This window comes from Nyctibius grandis, chromosome Z (genome assembly GCF_013368605.1).
Source record: "Nyctibius grandis isolate bNycGra1 chromosome Z, bNycGra1.pri, whole genome shotgun sequence".
Classification (NCBI taxonomy): Eukaryota; Metazoa; Chordata; class Aves; order Nyctibiiformes; family Nyctibiidae; genus Nyctibius; species Nyctibius grandis.
The window spans coordinates 95,570,202-95,592,302 of NC_090695.1; the positions used below are offsets into that span (position 1 = coordinate 95,570,202).

The window sequence follows — 22,101 nt, forward strand, 5'->3', positions numbered from 1 at the left end:
CAGCATCGTTATCAGTGATCTGAAGGAGGTGTTGGAGTGCACGCTCATCAAGTTTGTAGGTGGCACAAAATGAGTGTGGGACGGTTGAGATATGCTCAAGGGCAGGACCACCATTCAGAGGGACCTAGATAGGCTGAGAAGTGGGCCAGCAGGAACCTCATGAAATTCAACACAGACAAATGCAATGTCTGCATCTGGGGAGGAATAACCTTTAGCAGTAATGCAGCCTGGACACTGACTGTCTGGTAGCAGTTCTGCTGGAAAGAACCTGGGGATCTTGGTAGACAGCAGCTGAACATGAGCCAGCTGTGTGCCCTTGCAACAGAAAAGGCTAACAGCATCCTGGGCTGTGTTAACATGAGCATAGTAGATTGATGGACATGATTACCCCCTTTTATTTGACACTTAGTAGGCTACATCTGGAATACTGTCTCCAGTTTTCAAGACCAGTCTGAATAAACTGGTCTGATCTCATGGCTGACCCTGCTTTGAGCAGGAGATTGGACCAGAGACCTTCTGAGGTCCCTTCCAACCTGAATCCTTCTGTCATCCCATGCTGTAGGGCTTTCCCATAAAGCCCAGGTGCTGTGCTGTGATGCCAAGGTTATAAGAAAATGTTTTCCTCCTTTTAGTATTTTTTCTCTGTTAAGCATATATCAGAATAGCTGGTCCCTGGACAGGCATTGCTTACTCTTGCATTCTCTTTATACATAGTTTTTCAGGGGAAAAATATTTTTATGTATGCCTTTCTTTATTCCTAAGGCTCTTTGAAGATAAAAATAAGAAAATGTTTAAAGTGCAGTTCAGTTCTGAAAACGGATTATAAAAATGCCATTATGGGGTTCCATATTTTCTATTTCTGTCATTCCACGGGGGTGAAGTGCACTTCAGTTTTATTTTTATCACTAAAATCAACAACTGTGGTTTTGGTTCATGTGTGGAGCAGGTCAAATGAATAAGAAGGTAACGTTTTATGTAGACTTTTTTTTATTATTTATTTGAGTAATGCCACATGCTTTAATTTAACTAAAATTGCATCTGTTTCTGCTGGTCATACCTGATCTCTCTGAGAAGATGGCAACTTCTGCTGTTGGCAGTGTAATGAGTTCACCTCCGAGATTTGCTATGCAGAGGGCTGTTTGATATGGCATTATTCTGACGGTGCCAAGGCTAGATCAGATGCCCATTTTCAGAGAGCGGTCATACATTCTTTCTCTAATTAAGCACTCCTCAGCTCTCCTCCTGGAGTGCATTTTACTGCTGGTTTGAATCCAAGAGCAGAAGACAATTCAAAATATATTGCTACTATATAACCATACTTGCTTTTCTCTGAGGCAGTTTTTGAATGGAGGGCAGAAAATTATGGAGTAAAGGCTGAAAAGAATGTTAAAACCTGGACTCTGAAGCAAAGCTATAAATATCCACTAAACACTTCAGCAGTCTGACCATTTCTTAATCCTAAATAGCAAAAGATGCTCTATGCAACCCAGCACAGCACAGTAGGCGTATTTACGTGCAGTTCCCCGTTGACCAGGGAGGAACAGTTTTATACTCCATAAAACTCGGACTAGAAGTTAGCTGGGAGAGGCACATCTCGTGTACGTTGCTGAGGCTGCCTTTCTTGCACCCCAGCTTGTTCCAGTTCTGTTGGCTGGCTCTCCATGCACTGGCTCTTACAGAATCACAGAATGGTTTGGGTTGGAAGGGACCTTAAAGCCCATCTAGTTCCAACCCCCCTGCCACAGGCAGGGACACCTTTCCACTAGACCAGGTTGCTCCAAGCCCTATGCAGCCTGGCCTTGAACACTGCCAGGGAGGAGGGGGCAGCCACAGCTTCTCTGGCAACCTGTTCCAGTGTCTCACCACCCCCAGAGTAAAGAATTTCTTCGCAGTAAAGAATTTCTTCTTCTTAATCCCGTATCTCCTCTTCCTCCTGTGTTCTGTTGCTGATTGCCTATTTCTGGAGGAATTAAAGAAATCTATCAGACTGACTCTTTTAGAGGACTTCAGTAACCGATAAGTCACTCAATCATACGTTGAATTGTGACATTTTATTTTAAGGTAGTGCTGCAGGTAGTGCAATAATGCCAAAAAACATTGCATTCCTTTGCAGATTTCATCATTATCGTTTGGCTCAGCAGCACAAATCTGTGAGAAATAGAGATACATGATACAACAGAAGTGAAATGAAGAAGAAAATGTGTGGAAAGGAAATGTCTGAAGTAAAGCTTAAAATGAATTCTAGCTCGTATAGGAATGACAGATCTATAACATTCCCTATTCTCCGAGATAATTCTCTTGTGCAGAACATTAACAAACAGGGCATGTACATTCCCATCGATGAGCACTTACACTTCAGTGCCTTGAATAGCACTAATGTCAGACAAATGTTCAAAGGAGGCCTCTCAACCAATTACAGACTGGAGCAGTCTCCAACAGATAATACTGTAGCCTACCTAGCTTTGTCTGACAGCTTCAATTGTCTCACCACCTTTTTTTTCCCCCAGGAAACCAGCATGTCCCTCCTTTACCTCTAGGCATGTCAAGAGAAATTTCCAAAGGCACAAATAAGTTTGTTACTGATTTCTATTCAAACTGATTCAATTCAAAACCATTGACCTTCAGGGTGACCTTCAGTTATTTAATCTCTTGAGTGGTCTGGTTTTCTAATCTGTGAAAAGAAGGAAAGAAAACTTTTTCTTCCTTTGTCTTCCCTTGTTGGAAGACAGGCTTGGGGGAAAAGGTAATGTTTCTTGCTAGAAGAACATAGGCTGATGGCACAGCATGGTATACATTGGTGGTGCAAGCAGGATGGATCATTTTTCTCAGCATGTCTATGAGGAAATAAAGTATTTTAAAAGGAAAGCCAGAAAACTAATGAAGAACTTGCTAAAGTGCAACCAAAGGTTACCTTGCTCATCAATTTTGTACTGATGGTACTTGGGCACAGAAACTAATTGCTAGTCAAGATACTCCATTCATTTTTCTTCCTTCTAAATGGGTTTATTCTTCATGTACATCCCTTGATTTGATTTGCACGAGGTAGAACATTTGCGAGTGATGTTTCTCTTCTGCAAGAGATAGATTTTATTTTTTACTTACTTTTTTTTTCCTCCTAGCAGAGCTTCTCAACTGCAAATACAGAAACATTTGCAGGTCGTTTGATGAAGAGCTTGTGCTTCTTTTGCATTCCTCCAAGTCATAGGATTTGATCCTGAAAATAATTTTATGTTATGAAACATCCCAGCTTCATTTAGCTTACTTTTATAGTCCTGTAAATACCATACTGAAATACATATAGAGGAAAAACCGCTTGTTCCTAAAGCTGCATAAGCTGAGTTATTACAATGTATCACTCACCTGACCGGAAACTGTGCTGATTCCAGCTCAAAGTATCCTGAGGGTTCTCAGTGTATATAAAATATGCAGAATTACCACTATCTATGCCTGATGATACCTGCTGCTCAATATCAGCGTGTCTGAAGTCCATACTAAAGAATCTCTTTGTTGTATGAATGTGACTGAAAAGTATGGTAATGCTGCATTGTTGGAAAATCAAAGCCCTGTACAAGCCTCTGTTATGTCACAACATATAGCAAAATCTTTTAGGCTCTTTCTCTATGCAAAAATATGGGGAGGACAATGTAATACAAAAATAGACAATTTATTCCTGGCAGCAAGTTCATCTTCTTTCAGTTCTCTTTCACCAGAGAAAGAACTGTTATATTTCTGTATTCTTCAAAAGCAGGAGAGGGGAGCTAACCACTTATAATAAAACCCAGTGGGTTGCCAAGAATACACAGTGTTGCCTTTGTCAATCATTTATACGTGAATTTTGATACCCTTTTTACTAGAGTATTTCTAATTGCTACTTCTTCCAATTTCTTCCCAATACATCCCATTAAAAAAATAGCTTGATTGCTAAAAATACAATCAATAAGACCAATACAGAGTAACAAATCAAAATGATGTCTCATTGCAAACTTCATATGGATCCCATATCCCTCTGTTCCAGTAGCTCCATCTCTTTTTCTTTCTGCAGGGAGTGAAAACAGGAAGGATGTCAAACTTGAAAATATATTATTCCTTCCTCACTAGAAAGAAAGCTTCTATTTATTTTGCCAATTGAGATGTCATCCAAGAAGTAAGGTTCACTGCCGAGTCTAAATGCACTTGATACTCAAAAGAGAAATACCACCCGGAAACACACTCAGAGATACAATTGTGTCTGTTCATCATTGAAGGTATATCAGAAATGGAGGTGTTTTTAGCAAAAACAAAGCATAAAATTCCAAAGCCTTTCCCAAGTCATCTGTAGATTTGAGCTTGTGGTGACCACCAAAATGAAATGGGAAATAAATCTGCGTGCTCTGGGACTTGTCAAGGCTTTAATTTAAAAATTCACCTCCATTATAGGCCTGCAAGAGACAAAAAGCCTCAAAACTAATGGGTGCCTTGTAAGAATCCTTCTTGTGTTTAGAAATTGGAGAGGGTTCTTTTGCAAGAGAAACTGGAAAGTCTTGAGCAACAGATGACATGTTTCTTGAATTAAAAATAAATTTTTATGAGCAAAGCCATCAGGGCTGAGTGTTTTGTTAGGCTTCCTGCCTCAACTTCTTACTACGTTATCGAGTCTAGCAGATGAACCACCTGCTCCTGAGTAAAACCTGTATGGTGGACCTGATTTAGGAAATCATTTATGAAATAGGAGCGGGGCTTTTTATAAACTGACAAGAAAACTTGTTTAATCTCCCTTGCCTTTTTAGTAATCCCCTTTTCAGTCACAGTCTCTCTAATTACCTGCTGTTGGACCATTTTTCTCAGAAATGTCTCCAAATCATGTCTGGTTTATTTCCCTCAGCAAATAGTCTGCTTTTAGCTAGTTTTATAAAACACTCTATGTGTTTGCTGAGTGAATTTTTCAGCTGCCCTCTGGCAGTGATGAGCTGACTCAAAACATTAGGGTTTCTGTTTTGAACATGTATCATCTGCGACCAGCTAGTATTTCTCCCCTAGATTGTCACAATGACTTCATGTTCTTTTCGTGCAAATCTGCTATTTTAATTGCTTTGTCAGAGCCCCCTCAGGTCACTTTAGTGGCTATGCCATTAACCCTGGGCTTATCTATCAGTTACAGATTTAAGTGTCCATATATGTATTTTGCTCTCATACAAAGTAAGTTATGGAAAACTTGCCTCCGTGCAACTCTTCAGCGTTAGAGGAGTGAGGTCTTAAGATATCCTGTACTAAAAATCCTTCAGATATTTCCTGTTTGAAAGTTGAGCAGTTCTGAGGTCCTTCTCGTTCTGAAGAAGCGTTGAAGGTACTATTCCCTGCAATGATTTCTTGGATGTTAACAGCAAGGAAGAGTAAGGAAAAAAAGAAGCAATGATCTCTTTTTGGGAATGTGAATATTCATCATGGTGGTACAGGTCTCATTTATCATCCCTTCCACACAGTATGTGGTAGCAAATGAGAAGGGGACAAAGTGTAAGTGCTTGCTGAAGTAAGAATTACTATTTATTAATCTCTGCTTTTGTATACTACAAAGAGAGAAGTACACTTCTGTGCTGAAATGTCTTTGTAGTTTTAAATATTTATTTCTGTCCAGGTGTGTTTCTTAGGCACTTGTTATGTCTGCCTTAGGGATTGAAATCTGTAAGCACCATCTGTTGCTGTTTAGTGTGGACACATATGGCTAAGGAATATGATATTAGTGGAGATAGGTGTACTGTATGGCTGCTGCAGCTCACGCTACTCAATCTCTGTCTGAACAGAAAGTGCCTGTTTCCTTCACGCTGCTGACTGATTACCATTCTGTGTCAATCTAAGAGAATAATCAAATAAACCCAAATCCTAAGGAAAAAAAACCCATGCTTAAACTCAGTTTGTGCATTAAAAAATATGAAAAAGGGAATGTCCTCTCTTCTCCAAAAGTCTTCTGAGACTTGTACCCTAAGAAAAAGAGGCTGAGCTGTAAAGTCTTCCGTAGTCACGTATCCTCTGTCCTCAAATGAGCTGTGAATTCAATCCTCTTCTAAATATACAGGGAAACAAGATTAATTAGTAAATGCACACCCTGGAAATATCCTTAATATATTCCAGGAGTGTTTGTTTAGTTCTCAGAAAAGGAGCTACATAGGGTAGGTTTGCTGTGAGCTCCTCCTCAGCCATCCCTCTTACATTGCTCCCTGTGTAAGCATCATCATCTGGAAGAAGCTGAAGCCACAGCCCTTCTCTGAGCTCTTCCCCACAGGGCCTGGTGATAAATGAAGTAGGGACTGGGACTTCCATAAGCCATGTCACAAGAAGATGTTTCACTCTCTTCTCTTCAGTAATTTCATTTGCCAACTTAATCACAAAAACACTTTTCCAACCAGCTTGCCTAGGACATAGTGATAAATTGTGTGGAGGTTTAATGTTTATTATAATTTAATGTTTCATTCAAAATTAAGTAGCACTGTAGTCCCTGGGTAAATGGCCATATCTTAAACCCTCACTCCACACTTTTCAAATCACAGGCTTATTCTGCCATTTTGTCTTGCAGCCCAGCTGTCCTCCTACTTTGTTTCCAGGTCTCCCCCTTCCCTAAACCTGTTTATCCAAACGTTTGCGGTGCTTTGTTCAAAATCTGCTTCTGTTGGGCCTATACATATACTCCTTCCTGTGCTTGATGTTTCTTCTATTCTAAAACTGACTGTGTCTTACCTGTCTGTGCATCAGAAGTCTGGAGCTTGGTTGGTACATGCCCAGACCTAAGTGAGAACACAGCCTAAACTCCTCATAATCAAAGCATCTTGAGTGAGTGATTTAATGAAGTTAAGATCTGAATCACACCCTGAGGTGTCATTCCATGTTTACTGCAGAAAGAGCCTGCGGTGGCCGTGCTGCTAATTTGGTTAGGCATTTAAAGTCAAATGAGATGAGACGAGACTTTGAGTCTCAGGTTTAGCCTTAGGAAGCATCAACCCTTCTAGCCTACAGAGAGGTGGGCAGGTGAATGCCTTCCACTTGTGCTGTCTCATTATCTGTCTGTTTTTCTTGCCACTCCTTGGCTCTTCCAGCAACCTTCTTTTTTGGCATTAACTCCACAGCATGTAGCTGTCATAAACATGTAAACAAAAGCATACACAGTTTTAACAGAAAGATAATAAAACTATTGTCTGGGTCTCCATATGCTCCTCAGTCTTCCAGTAGAAACCCAAATCCAGGACATATTTCTTGTTCTGGCTTAAAGCCAGAGTCTGTAGTTACTTTTGTGAGTGGCTAAGGAGTTGCGGTTTTTAAATAACTGTAAGCCTTCAGTAGCGTGATACATTACAACCAGAAATTACTACATTTTTAAATCAAGCATGCGAAGCACCCTTGCAGCTTTCCACTCTGGCCAGAGTAGATTAGCAGTGGTGCACGCTGAGGAAGGGTTTCCCTCAGCTTTCCTGGGGAGGAGCAGTAGATTGAATGGGTGAAAACAGGTCCTTGTCCTCCTTAGGAATCAGAATGATACGGAGCAGAAATCAGGGTCAAATATAATGGCTGAAGGGCTCTTACCACTTTCCTGTTTTATTTTTGTTTTTAAATGTTTCATTTTGTATTTCCATGGGGTTTCTGCAGGCATTTTCTCTACGTTTTCTGGTTGTGTGCTTCCAAAAAAATTCTTATTATAGGAAGGAGAGATTCTACCCATGACAGGATAAGCCTGAATCTACGAGTAAATCAAGCTGTTCTGTAGCCTGAGAATACATATGGTAATTTTGATTAGTAGCTCTATATGAATAGTGTCAATGTCTTCTGCTTCCCTGAGTATGAAAAATTCCATGTTAAATCATATCTCCCATGTGTTTTACTGTTTATATGTATTACTGCTGTCACATTGCTAGGACATCATTGTAAGAAGGGGAAAAAAGTGAGAGAGGAAATTTATTGACCAACTTGTCTCAATCACAAACAGTACGAAAATTGGCTTTTTTCCACATTTAGCAACATTTCCATTAGCTGTTCTAAGCATCAGCCTTGGGACTTTCAGCATTTTTTTTTTTTTTTTCAAATAAGATAAAATTGTGAGGAATTCAGAGATGTTTTTCATTTATTTAATTGTACAATAGCTGCTGGTAGTTTTATATCTATCATCATACAAGTCTGATGTCATGTGCCTTTAACTGCCTGTAAGGCTGTAGCTGAATGAAATGTAGATTGATTCTGCTGTGCGTTTTTTTCTCCCTTTCTCTTTTCCTTAACAGCGAGTTGCCTCATTCCCCTCAGAATCTTCTGGCCACTCTAAATTCCTCATTCAGCCGGAGCGTGATGCTTTCCTGGGTGCGTCCCTTTGATGGAAACAGCCCTGTTCTCTACTACATGGTCGAGCTCTCTGAGAACAGTGAGTAAAGTCAAATATGTTTCAACCTCATGTTCTTCTTAATTATTCAGCCTTTCAGACTCACCTTTTACCAGAGCTACTAACAAAATGTTACTGTTGTTGGCTAAATGAGAGACAGTGTGCGTGAAGGGAAAGCCCTGGGTTTTACACTCAACTGTTCCCACACTGGGAGAGTTAAACAACAAAAAGAGGCCTGAGATGGTGGAACTGTTAGACAGGCAAGCCTTCATTCCACCTCCAGCACTGCCAGCTAGACTTGAGGCACCACAGCTCATTCGTCAGTGCTTCTATTTGACATCTGTAAAATAACAGAGCTCGTATTTTATTTCTTCCCCTTGTTGTCTTTTGCTCTGGGTTTGTAGATATCCTGATGCATTCAGAGCTCCAATTTTACCTGAAAAAGTGCAGGCAGAATGATAAGGAACCATTTGTTTGTCAGAGGAACAAACTTGGATGTCAATAGGAGCTACTGTTTTAACTGTATACGGGTTCATATATTTTCTCTGCTTTCCCCCTGGCTATCATTTAACACCCTTTTAAGTAGGTGGTTGAGGACGCTTAACTATAAGATACCCAAGCATCTAGCTTCGTGGGTTACAAACCTGGTCGTTGTGAATTGCCGCTTCTCACAGTTTTGTCTTGCTGTATGCCTGGCCCTTTGTGGCTCTTGGTTTACAAGGTTATTCAGGGACACTGCTAATGCCTCTTTAGGAGTTGATGGAAAGATGAGGTTATGTGGAAATTGGTCACCTTGGCAATGCTTTCTAATCTCTATCACCGTAGGAGCTGGAAATCCAAGCCTAACAATTGATTCTTGATGAGAAAATTAAGAGCATCACTTTTTCTGACATGTGGAAATTAGCTGCTGCATAACTGAATGTGAAACAGTCCTGATTTCTGATTATCTAGAGAGTAGCTTTTTGGTTTGCTGCTCAGAGAGCTTGAGATGAAGCTTGAGCTTCAGATCACATACAACCCTTTTGCTTTGCTGGCTGGAGTGCATAACTTTTCAGATGTGGAGGTCCCAGAACTGATGATCTTGACATCTGTTAAGCAAAGTGCAGTTTTCTAATCCTAGCAGAATTCCCAAGTCATGCCCAGGACTGCTGTCCTTAAAACAGTTCTTTTTGAGCAAAGACTCCTGATCTTTTTGTAACAAATGACTCAGAAAAGTCAGTGTTCTGCACTGACGCCCCCTCGCTACCTTTTTATCACCACCACCTTTTTTATTGTTACTCTTTTCTCCTTCCCCTCCTAGTGACTACAGACCAGTAACTGCCTTTTTGCTTTTCCTTACCTCTTCTGTCGCCCAAGGACGTTACTCTTGTGTTTCGTGTTTCCCCCTGGCTTTGACAAAGAGAAGCTAATAAACTCCCAGTCTGGGAAGCGTGATGCAAAGATACTAGAGCTGTATTTACATAGAGACAGCACAGAGTTGGCAGAGCTGCACTTGGGTCTTGCGCTGGGCTGCATCGATTAGGAAGAGTCACTAAAAGAGGAGGCAGCTCACCTGGTGCCAGGAGAAGTTTAAAAGATCTTCAAGTGACTTTCCAGCAAGGATGCTTTGCAGTTGTTCTAGTATAGGAATGGGCTAAATGTGCCATCATTTTGAAAATGCTATAATTCATTCACTGAAATTTATAGAAGGCTCAGCAAAAACCAACAATAGTTCTCCAGAAATCATGTAGACAGTCCCTCAGAACTCCACAGGATCCTGTGAACCCTTGCTCACTCCATGATAGATCAAATAACTTTGGCTGATGGCATTGGAATCTACCACTGAGAGAGTCTCATTAGCACGAAGCATAGGTATATGTACTTCAGCAACTTGCAGCTGCAAAAAAACAAACACAGACCAGGTTTGTTGTGAATTGAGCATCTTAACTCCCAGAAATATTCTAGATCTTGCTGTCCTTTCAGTTTTCATCTTTATCTTTATTTACTTTGCTTTTATGTATGCTGTCTAAATGGTTACTCATAGAAGTAGGGCAGAGAGGAATCTAAGCCCTTGAATATTCCACTGTTGCTGTGTTCTCTCATTTCATATATTATTGCTCAGCTTTATGGATGCCAACAGAGTAGTAGAAAAATGTCAACAGTGACTTTGGTTTTGAAAGCTGACTTTAATGTCTGCATATTGTCACTGTCTTGTCTTATTTTCTTGGAGTGTTTGTTTCTTAGAGTTATTTTGATCTCGGTAGCGTGTGGTTAATATTTAGTTTCTATAGACCTCCTACTCCTTTGGAAAACACCACCTTTCCTTTGTTCCCCCACATCCCAAGTGATGTTTGTGAACGAAGCTGACATTTGATCTTGTGTAGGTGTAGTTTTGTCTGATACGACTGTGCAGAATCTCTCTTTGCTTTTCAAAGAAAATTTCCTTTCAGGTTTTCTGTCGGTCCTGATTGTGCTGCAGAAAGAGCAACTGTCAAGGAGTCGGCGTACGCCCTCCATGAGCTCATCTGCTGGCGTTTGTAGCTCCTTCCCTGTCAGCAGCAGTGCAATATGCTTAACATCCTGATCCCCGTTTGCTTTCGTATATGTAAAGGTTAGGGAGGGACATCAGAATTATGATTTATTTTCCAGTTGGCAAAACTGCACAGGAGACTTTGTTCTTAGTTCGGTGGAGTTTTAATACATGAGATTTACTTTGCAGTTACAGGTGCCAAAACGTAGCCTAGTTTTGTTCTTTTTTTTTTTAGTTGTTTTGCTCTGAATAATTTTCTAATAGCTTTAGGATTCATTGTATGTTTTGAAGCATGTACCATAAATGAATACATAATAACAGTATCTGTTTCAGAGAAGTAGCTGAAGAGGGTTCAAAAGAATGAGTGTAAATTTCAGGGGACTAATTACTAGCTGCATTAGAGAGAGGCGTGTCACTCCACCTGGCATGGATTAGAACTCCTTTTCATTAATATCAATTCAGTAAAGAGATATAAAAACCTTATTTTTATTAGAGGGAAAAAAACAGTGGCAGATCATATGCATAAATTTCTGGTAATATGAATGACTCTAGTCACCAAGTCACCTAATTTTTAAAATGAATGTATTTGGCACAATGCAATAATTCTCAAATTACAAGTATTCACAGTAGACCATGTCTGTGGGTGACTTGAGACATATGGCCTTAAACATCTGGGGGCAAATTTATAATCTAATTTGAAAAACACAGTTCCAGGGAAACACAGTCATTAAGTATTCCTGCCCACACAGAGCCAGGATTGTGAACCTTCATTTGAAATAGGAATTTCAAATAAATAGTACCATGTATTGCTGTCATTTGCACTAATATCATTTTTGGATGTTTCATGACCTGTTTAGCCCCGGTCGTGATATACCTAGGAATTTCAATGAAGTATCTTCATGGAGTTAGAAGGGGGTATGCTTATTTTATTTCAGAGAGGTTTAGATTTTGGGGATTAATCAAAAATTATTCTGAATAGTCTTTTATCTGAAGAAATGAATTAATACTTAAAGAATTCTGCTGAGTACAGTTAAGATAAAAGCCCATTTTTGTTTTATTGTATTCTGGGATATCTGTGCTGTGTGATGTAATGATATAACTCCGATTCATCACGTTGTGCCAATGAGGAAATAATAAAAGCTCCTGTGAAAAGCATCTCTACATGCTTAACTTAAAGCCTATGAATTGTCATCCTAAATTTGGTAGGAATAGTCAAATTATAAAAATTGGACACATTGATAAATCTTTGCAAAAATCAAAGTAAAACTATGCTGTTCATTACAACTGTGACTCAGATCTATATATGATAGTTTTGAAAGATACTTTTTCTCAGGCCATTGGTAGATCTTGTTGAAGTCCTACCAAACAAAGGAAGAAGCATTTCACTTTTATTTGAATTTCTTGCAATATCATATTGTCATGAAGATTTGAAAGATGAATTCAGTAAACTCCATCAGTACGGCAAATTCCAATACTACTGTCTATGCAAAGCACCCTGGAGAAGGAAGGAGATGGAAATGTACCCCAAACCTGCAACAATCGGCTTTCTGCAACAGATCTAATCTGTAATATCAAATTAGAAGTGATTTTTGAGGAATTTGCAATTCATTATCAATCGTGAGGTAGATAGGGAAATATAGAAGAAATGCCTCTTGGTGAGTAACCAATGTTACTAAACGTATCAGAAGTACATCCAAAAATTCTTGACATAGCAAAAGTAATTTCTAAAATCCCCCAAATCACATTGTAAACTGGAGAGTAGCCTGTGAGATTCTTCATTTCCAATAAATGAACTCGGAGAGGCAGAGTTAATTCAAAACACCCAATATCCTTAAGATGATAGACAGCTAAACATGGAAGTTTTTCAGACAGTAGCAATTACAGTGGAAGAGCAAGCAAGCAAAGCCCAGAGTACATTCTGGGCAGCTTAAGTTAAATGAAGGATTAGCACAGTCTGTTCAATCTAACAGAGTCTTATTTAATAGTTTGACCTGGCAAGTCTTTTGTCACCATGGAGCTTCTCCAGGCTTCCTGGGACAGACGAGTGACAGTCATCCCTGGAGGAGAAGCAAGTCGGTGTTCAAAATTTTATGGCATGTTTTCGATGTCAGAATTAGTCTTCTATACACTAAAATAAGCTTCTGTACAATTCTGGGGTCTGTTGTGTATTTAAGGAGGGAGAACAGCCTTTCGAAATGTTTAGTTTATTGATTGTCAAAAAAAAGACTTGACATTTAAATTTTAAAGATACTCTGCACACTCACTGTATCCACTGCTCCATGAGCGAGTAAATCCTCCCCCAAACCACTTTCCTTTACAAATCAGAGTGCCCAGGAGATGAATAGGCTTCGTTTATATTAGTTTTCAGTTTAATCTCTCTTCCTGCCAGATCTTTTATCTTCCACCAGGAGAGGAAAAAGAATAAATAAAGTATTCTACAGATGCAGCATATAAACAGAGCAAAGCCCCAAGGTGCTGAAGAGATTAATAGGCCCTGTTGTTGAATCAAACTGCTCACTACATTGAGCTGCTTGGGTTAAGCACTCTCAGGTGATGTTTACACTAGCAGTAAACAAATAAAATGCTCTAGGAAATGGACCACTACCCAGGTAGCTCATACAAGGGTATTTCACTCTCTTGTTGGTGTCTGCTTTTCCATTTTCCTCAGGAAGTTGCTTCAAGCAGTGTACTAATTCAGCCATACCTTAACTTCGGCTTACCTTGATTTGTTATTGTGCACTCTGGCTGTAACAAGGTGAACAGTTGTTTGTGAAGCCTCAAGAGAAGCTTGATAAAATTCAGAAGGAACTAGAGTGCAAAAAAACTCCTAACCAATGCTTTTCTAGATAGCATAGGTGTGCTTCCTCTAAGGTCTTTCTAAAAGAAGTTCAACGTTCAGCTAAGATGAATTGCCATCAAGATCTTGCAGCCGAAGTGGCTGCTGGTAAATCAACAACGGTGACGATGGAACTTGACTGCTGTGCAAATGTCCCTCTCCAGCATTTCCAGTATTCTGCTGTGTCAGTTTTCCTGTTAAAAAAGACTTTGTTCTTGGAAAGCCGTTACTAGAATAAATATATTTGGACTAATTTGAAGATGCAGTGTTTATAGCCCAGCTGGCATCACACCCTAGGGGACTTAAACTTGCTAAGGAATCTGCCAGAAAAGCACTAAATTAGTGGTTTACATCTTGGTGTGAAGTTTAACAGCTTTCCACACTGGGGACGTCTCATCTTCATTTTGAAGCAGAAGTCCAGGTGACCTGCCAGGAGCTGCAATACACTTCTGATGAGCAACATGCACAGATACGTTGCCAAAATCCACAGCTAGCTCCTCAGTAATTTCCAGAAGTGTTAGTAATTTTGAGCAGGGAGCATGAAAACAGCTGGTATTATTTAAAAATTGAACAAATCTTTAAATTGTCTAATTCCATTGCTGTACTGTTGCAACACAGACCAAATGTCACCTCTCCCTGACTATTTCAGCCATGACTTCAGGGAGAATATGTGACATGAGGCTACGAAGAAAGGAAGTCAGAATATTTAATTTTCAACATGTTTAATTTCTGGCCTCTTTGAAAACTTGAAAATGTAATTTGGGCATCAGAGGAGCTCAGTATGTCAAGTATGTGAAATGACAGCAAGGGTTTTATAGTGCTGCCAGGGCTGTTTATACCAGGGAACCTTCCTAGGAAATTATTAGACCGAATGCCATATACTATCTCTAGAAAAAAAAAAAAATGCAGACATGTAGAATCTGCAGCAGAAGCTTTCTCAGGTCTTACAGCAAAGGGCTGATTTGGCAGAGAGAGTCACGCTTCTACACCTGCTTGCAAGCTGGGTAGGAAGATATTCCAAACTGGCTGTGAATTTCATTACAGTCCTTCCACCAGAGCCACTCATGGGTGTGGTGGTGTAATGGCCTGCCAAACAGATGGGTTGTGAAATACACAGCCCATCTGTCTTTATCATGCTTGTTTCCTCTTTTATTAAAATGTTAATGAATATAGTTTTTATTTATTATGCCATGACATGTGCAGCATCACTTTCCAGTAGACAAATGTGCAATCTGCATAACCGTGTGGGCTGACAGGAAGGTTTCTTCTGCTGAAAAGAAACTTCTTCCCAAAGTTCCTCTGAGGAAAACAAGCACAAAGAGCTCTGAGCAGTCAGAGGGGTTTTCTCATTTCTGCAGGGCTTTTAACAAACACTTCCACATTTTTTCACATGTAAATTATTCCAACAGATTCTCCCTGGAAGGTTCACCTATCAAATCTTGACCCAAAGATGACCAGTGTCACTGTGAGCGGACTAACTCCAGCCCGAACCTACCAGTTTAGGGTGTGTGCGGTTAACCAGGTGGGAAAGGGCCAGTACAGCTCTGAGACCAGCAGGTACAGTAAAAATAAATATCTATGTACTAAAGGTACAATCACCTAGAATTATTGTGAGGAAAAATCCTGCTGATTGTTTGTGAATGAATAAAATAAAGTTATCTTTTGCAGAATAATTGGGGAATGGAGCAGTGAGCATTACCCAGGCCTCTGGAGAGTGCTCTGCAGCTGTCAGTAATTGGTGATAATGGCAATTAGCCGATGCAGGATATCAGCACACGATGGGAGAGGTGCCCTCATATTTCCAGAGTCTCAGTTGAGCAGAATCTTGGAACTATTTTTTTGCTCTTGTGCTAAGCCACAGCAGTTAGCCTGGGAAGGAGTACGGCGTTCAGCCAGTCATTGCAATGTCACTCCTGGAATTCACCCAGATGCGACATAGAAGGATGGCTTCATCAAATTTAGTTTCAAATGCATCCCCCTTCTTCTGTGAACCAGAGCTTGCTGTGAGCTTGAATTGCAGAACAGCTGAAGTCTAATGGCTTTTTCAAAATGTAGGGGTTTGATATGAAAAATATTGGAAGAGCTGAAAGAAACAATTTGGAAGGAGTCACAGACACCGGACCTGAGCTCTAAGTCATTCAGGCTTGTAATCTTTTTAAAGACTTGTAGCAGCCTGGGTGATTCAGAGAGAATAAGGTTACCTCAGCTTGTCTGTCTTGTTGCTTGCTTAACTGATTTCCTATTATGTTGATTTGCTGTAACTGTTTCATGCACGTCTTCAGCAGTTTGATCAGCGTTATATTTCTTTCTAGTCTTCAGACTTTGATAAAAGAAACTGGTTCACATGGAGTGGATACATGAAATAGAAACATTTTCTATCATTTCTTTCAACACCCACCTCCATCACATTCTTTTGTACTTAGGTTGATGCTACCTGAGGAGCCCCCCAGTGCCCCACCTAAAAACATAGTGGCCAGTGGGCGCACCAATCAGTCTATCATGGTCCAGTGGCAACCTCCTCCTGAGAGTGAACATAATGGCGTTCTTCATGGCTACATCCTAAGGTAAGTAATTTCCTAACCTGGAAATCCTGGAGACAGATCCGTGTGTGCATTAGGGAGTTCAGAATGGTGTGACTTAAGAGTCACTTATTTCTAATTCCATTAAATATATTAGTTAGTATTTACAAATGCTGTGGCTGCCCTGGCTTATTACAGATGAGAAAACACCTTTGTTCAAGTGGCCACAAGGGTACAGGCACTTAAATTCTGTACTAGAGAGTCAGGGAGCTGGGGTCTCTGTTAGCTGCTCCTAATGGACTGCCTGAGTGGACTAGCTCCCTATGGAGACTCTCAACATTCAGATAGCTTTTTTTCCATTTTCCAAGTGAAGTGAAGCACCAAGTACTAAAAGTGTTCACATGGAAGTTGGTACAGTGCAGCCTGTTCATTGCAGATGTATATTTACTTATTACAATCTCAGCTTTCTGCTCGAAAGATTAATTATATTTATCAAAGACACAACAGGGCTCCTGCACTATGGAAGAGCAAGGATAGAATCAATAAATTTCAGGTTTGTGCCAAAAAAAAATGGAGAGAGGAAATGACAGGTCACATGCGTCATGGCAAACCTTGATTTGGTTTAGAAAATCAGTCAGCTGAGAAAGATTCTTTCAGGCCCATCTGTATGTATTAACAAGAAACAGATTCAGGCAGGTAACTGGGAATCCTGAGCTGGGAATCCTGAATACATCCAGTCTTTCTGCTTACAAAGGATTTATTGTGTTGGAAAGGGTGTTGCCACACTGAGAGACTTTGCAGAGCATTTCCCTTTTGTAATTTTTTGTGACTCAATTATTCATTCCTACCCAATTCAACTACAGCTTACTTGCTCATTTGGCATCCTACCTATCCTGCAGGGCTAGCAGCTAGCTAGGGCCGCACCTTTAGTAAGGAAGGCATTATCTAAATTAGAATTTTTGTGGGAAACACCCAAGCGTTGCACCACCGCTGACATATTTCCAAGTCATAGTTACAGCCCATAGTAGGCAGGCTGCTGACATTTTTAATACGGTGTCTTCCAGACCTGCTAAAAGATAACTAAATGCTACAGTGTAAATGCCAACATCCTGTTCATGCTGTGCTCCTACTTTTGCTGGCACAGATGGAAATGCTTCTATGATGTTAAGAGTGTTGGTGGGCTCCCAAAATAGTGCTGGAAAGTTCCTTCTCTCTGCAGGCAGAGCTGAAGTCTGTTAATCTCCCTGTCACCTGAATAGAGCCCATTATGGTGGTGAGCCACTTGTGCAAGTGCCTGCAGTCTTAAGAGCTGGCCTCAGTCTGAAAGCGGTGCCAGTCATCAGTGACAGGTCAGAAAAGGTGCTTTAACTTCTGTCTATAGCTAAAACCTTGTCATGAGACTTGGGTACCTATTTGCACAGGGTACAAGTGTTGTTTTCACAGTTCTTTCCTTCAAACTGGAATCTCGATGATAGAATTAATTCCTTAGCTATTCCCAGTGAGTCTTACCCAGTCTCAGCATTAAGTCCTTTGAGAAAGCAATCCCATACCTTCCTACTTCTGGTAATCTGTTCTGTTTTCTCCATATAGCATTTCCAATAATGTTTACCTTATGTATTTTCTACAACAGCTATGAAGATAATTGATCCCTGTCCTCACTGTAACAGCTCTTTCCATTTTAATAGAGAGTGATCATATTCATTATGCTCAATCTGTGAACATTTTTGATGTCTACATGCTTTGTCTCAACTACAGAGCAGAGAAACAATTTATTCGACAGGAATTTAAGATTGTCATAAAAAAGCACAACTGTCCCAGGTAATAAACCAGGCTGTTCTTCCAAGCAAAATTGTATGGCCACAGCAATGTGCACTGAAGAAAAGTGTTCCTGCACTGATTTCTGTAGAGTTAGGGTATAGCAAAATGAAAACCACCATGCATCCCAGAGACCCAGTGCTCAAGACACGCAAGATACTAAATTGATGGAACACCTGATCTTTAAAAGTGAAGGTGCACTGCACAAGTCGCATGGAGTATGCATCAAAGTCCATGGAGAGAAAAATCATGAAGACATGACATTTCTGAACTGGCCTCCTTCCTCTGCCCTTTTTCTCACTGGCAGTATTGCATTTAGAGGAGTGCCACGCTAACAGCGTAATAGATTAAATCATAGGAGCACTCTACACCTTGTCTGCTAGGTGTGAGGCAAAACATTGCTGCACAAAGAATTGACTTTGCCAGGAAGCATACAACCTTCACAGGAGATGAAAGGAGAAGGTAGATATTACATAAAGTAGAAAAAGATCAAGACATTCAATAAACTCAGCTGAGGGCTGATATTTCTTTATTTCCATTTGTATTTCATAAATGGAATCACACCAGTGTAGCATTACAAATATTAAATATGCCAAAATATGGTCAGGCAAGCAGCCCTTCAGCAGAAAATAGAGGGGTTGTCAGCGGTTAAGAACTGATCTCTTTATAAGAAGACTTTAGAAAAAAAATCTATGGCTGAAATACATGAAGAAGTTGTCTAGTCGTAGAAATTGCACCAATTTAACTTAGATTAATTTAAAATCTGACTGTAAGATGTCAATGAAATTGTACTGTGTCAATAAGCTTTTGGTGATTACTGTGAAGCAAAAGATGAATAAGAGAGCATAAAAGCTGTGTGGTGAATAAAAATCCGAATGTTTCCATATTTGTCTTTTTCATGGAACAGTAATGCCTTCTGCCCCTTGATCTCTGTTTTTCTGATTTTTTGTGAATTAGCATATTGTAAGCATTCATTGTTCCATTTTCCTAAAGGAAGGAAAACAAACAGTATTATTCACATTCACAGATTTGCAAGGTTGGTTTGTTTTCTATAATTCTTCTCCATAGTTTCTTGGCCTGAAGAGACACATCGAAGGGGGTCTGTTTTCTGCAGTAGAGTTTATACATGGGAAAATACATCCAGGGTTTCAGGTTCCCACGTCTCAGGTGAAAGTTTGTCAGGATGTTTACCACTCCTCCGTATTTGGTACAGCCCTTCTCCTGGAATTCCAATGCTGAACCAATCCTTCAGTCGCAACTGTATTCCATCCTTTTTTTAATCATTCGGTGAAGTAAATCCTGGTGGAAGCCAGAGATGGCAATGCCTGAGACTCTAGAAGGTCAGAGCTTTCGGAGCTCTTCCTTTTCAAATTTCAGAGGAGAAGGAAAAAAAACATTTCTCAAGCTGATTTACAGCAGCACCCTGATAAAAATCACATCTGGGCTATTTTTTCTACTAAATCACAACTTTTACTAGACAAGCCACATGTAAAAAGCTATAATTTTTCTGCAACCATAAAACAGGATAAAACACCCGTTTTGTTTAGCCCTGAGCATGTAATCTCAGAGAGATCAGATTATAAATACTATAGCAGTCAAACACGATATGGTCTTATCAGGAATTAGTCTGTTCTTTCTGATTATTTTTCATTATTCTTTGTATAATTCTGCTGTAAAAGTTTGCATATTGCCTCGTCACAAAGGAAGCTATTTTGTTAGTCAGGATATTTGCTATAATTGATACCATCTAATTAACTAGCAAATTTTTCTCCCCATATGGTAGATATCGCCTGGCCGGCCTCCCTGGAGAATACCAGTATAAGAACATCACCAGTGCAGAAATTAACTACTGCTTAGTGAAAGACCTGATCATTTGGACCCAGTATGAAATCCAGGTGGCATCGTACAATGGAGCTGGGCTGGGAGCATTCAGCAGACCTGTGACAGAGTACACTTTACAGGGAGGTGAGCAAGTTGGACCAATATATCCTTTATAGTTACAGTTTATAGCACAGTTTCCTAAGGAAGAGATGCACTCTCTGGTCATCCCACCTAACAACTTTTAAAATGAATGGTCAGTTCAGTCAAATTTGATAGACAGCTTGGGGTAGGAAACACCTACAGATTTCAAATGCCTATGTAGAGACAAGATGAGACTCTGCTGCTATCGCTGTTGTAGAAAAAGCTGTGAGTGAATGCAAAAATTATCTATATTTGTTGACCCTCCTGATGACATGTTACCACACTTGCAGGTCAGAGTCAGCCACAGCATAAGAAATAAATAGAAATGCTGAAGAGAGCTGGAGTACTGTGGAGTGGATTTATAGGATGTGTGATAGGCAGGGGCTGAGGTTACTCTGCCAGGAGAGGCAGAGAGAATAAGGCACGGAATTGGGTTTATCATGGTCAAGATATGCAATATGCCACGTATGCAATATAGGAGACAAAAGCCGAGTAAACCAGCTGCATTAGTTCTGATAATCACAGAATACCTTGTTCTAGAAATATGGAATAAATTGTAAGGGAACTGTAGGGAGAGAAATACAGCCTGTGGAGAAAGGGTGTTTTGTAGCATTTCGGGAATGGTGCAGACATTTGCAAAGAGGAAGATAAAATGATCTTTAAAGCCCTGATTTTTATGCTACACCTCCTCCACACCTTTCTGGTAAATGCTTGAAGAAGGGTATAAATTACATCAACAAAAGGATATGTAATTACTTTTTACAACCAGTGTAAGGCATGTTTACACCTCTAGATTGGTATAAAAATCCGTAGGATAATTAAGTACCAGGCCCTTAAACCTTTCATATATTCCCATAATTGCAGGATTGTCCTGGATTCTGAGCAATGGACAGTACATGGTCTCTACTTTATTGGTCATAAAACAATTAAACTATTTTAAAAACTTGCAGTTTTACAGTATGTCAGTTAATTTGCAATCAGGGAAGAATAGGTAGTTGTTTGTTAGTTGTTACTAGGAGTACATTATAATGTGATTAAATATAGTTTCAGGTGTAGGGAGATCTCTAAGAAAAGATTATTCATATGCAACACTAATTAACCAGAACAATTAAAGATGGAAGCTATCCATAGGGCATGTAAAGTCTCACAGTTTAGAGGAGTCTAGACACACTCAACCTCTTTCTAGAAGTATTTATAGCAAACCTTGAAATGTTTTTCTTAGTCTTCTCCTTGCAGCCAGGATTAATGTTTTGTGTATCCCACTAAAGACCAGATCTCTGCTGAGAATTGGTTTGCCTACAGAATTTTAATCTCTTTTGTGAATATGCTTGTAATTCATTCCTCTGTTTATTTGTGCATTTTAAGCTATCATAGCACCTTAACCTTCCATCCATTAACACTCAGGTTTGGACTTCACACTATTTTTCTTAAACTTTGCAGTTGACTCTTTAATTTCCCTTGATATTATGTGCTGTTATTATCATCCTTTATTGATTGGCTGTCTGTTGTCATTTATAAAGATATAAATCCTCTGTTATAAATTAAGTGTAGTCAATCCTGCATTCATATTAATCAGCAAGTGTTTAGACTGCAGGACAACCTGTAATGGCCTGTTTGTCTTTATGTAGTCCCTAAATGCTCAACAGCGGGTAGATATAGAAGAAAAAAAAAATGGATATTTCTTATTTATTTTATATCGGTATTTAATAATAGCAGTAAATAACTACTTCATGGATCTCCTAACTAATGCCTTGCTGGGTTACTGTGCAAGTCACTGAAAGCACACGATCTGCTCTAAAAAGAGTTTGAAGCCTTTTTACATTTAGAGCTGAAAAGAAGTGTGAGGGTGGTTGGTATCAATATCATTTGAAACTGGATTAATACCAGGTTTCCATACGTAGTACACTACTGTCTGAAACTCTGTTCCTTGATCTTTTTTGTAGATGGGAAATGATAGGAAAAGCCGGTGGCTGTTTCTTGCTCTGGAATGTCCTTCCTAAACCAAACCAGCAGGAGTAAGAAAAAGTCATGTGTAAAACTGCCTTGTAAATCATATTCTGATTTTAATAGGAGCAGAGATAAATGTCAAAGGCCCACGCTCCCATCCATTCCCCTCTCCTACTACCAC

General features: G+C 39.7%; 1 protein-coding gene across 1 annotated transcript in view; it reads left to right on the top strand.

Annotated features, from left to right (window-relative positions):
• SDK1 (sidekick cell adhesion molecule 1) overlaps positions 1 to 22,101 on the top strand; it is a 394,034-nt gene that overhangs the window by 256,302 nt on the left and 115,631 nt on the right. The window contains exons 14-17 of the mRNA XM_068422403.1: positions 8,238 to 8,374; positions 15,087 to 15,234; positions 16,101 to 16,241; positions 19,795 to 19,976. Coding sequence (XP_068278504.1) covers positions 8,238 to 8,374; positions 15,087 to 15,234; positions 16,101 to 16,241; positions 19,795 to 19,976 — 608 coding nt within the window. The remainder of the gene's footprint in view (positions 1 to 8,237; positions 8,375 to 15,086; positions 15,235 to 16,100; positions 16,242 to 19,794; positions 19,977 to 22,101) is intronic.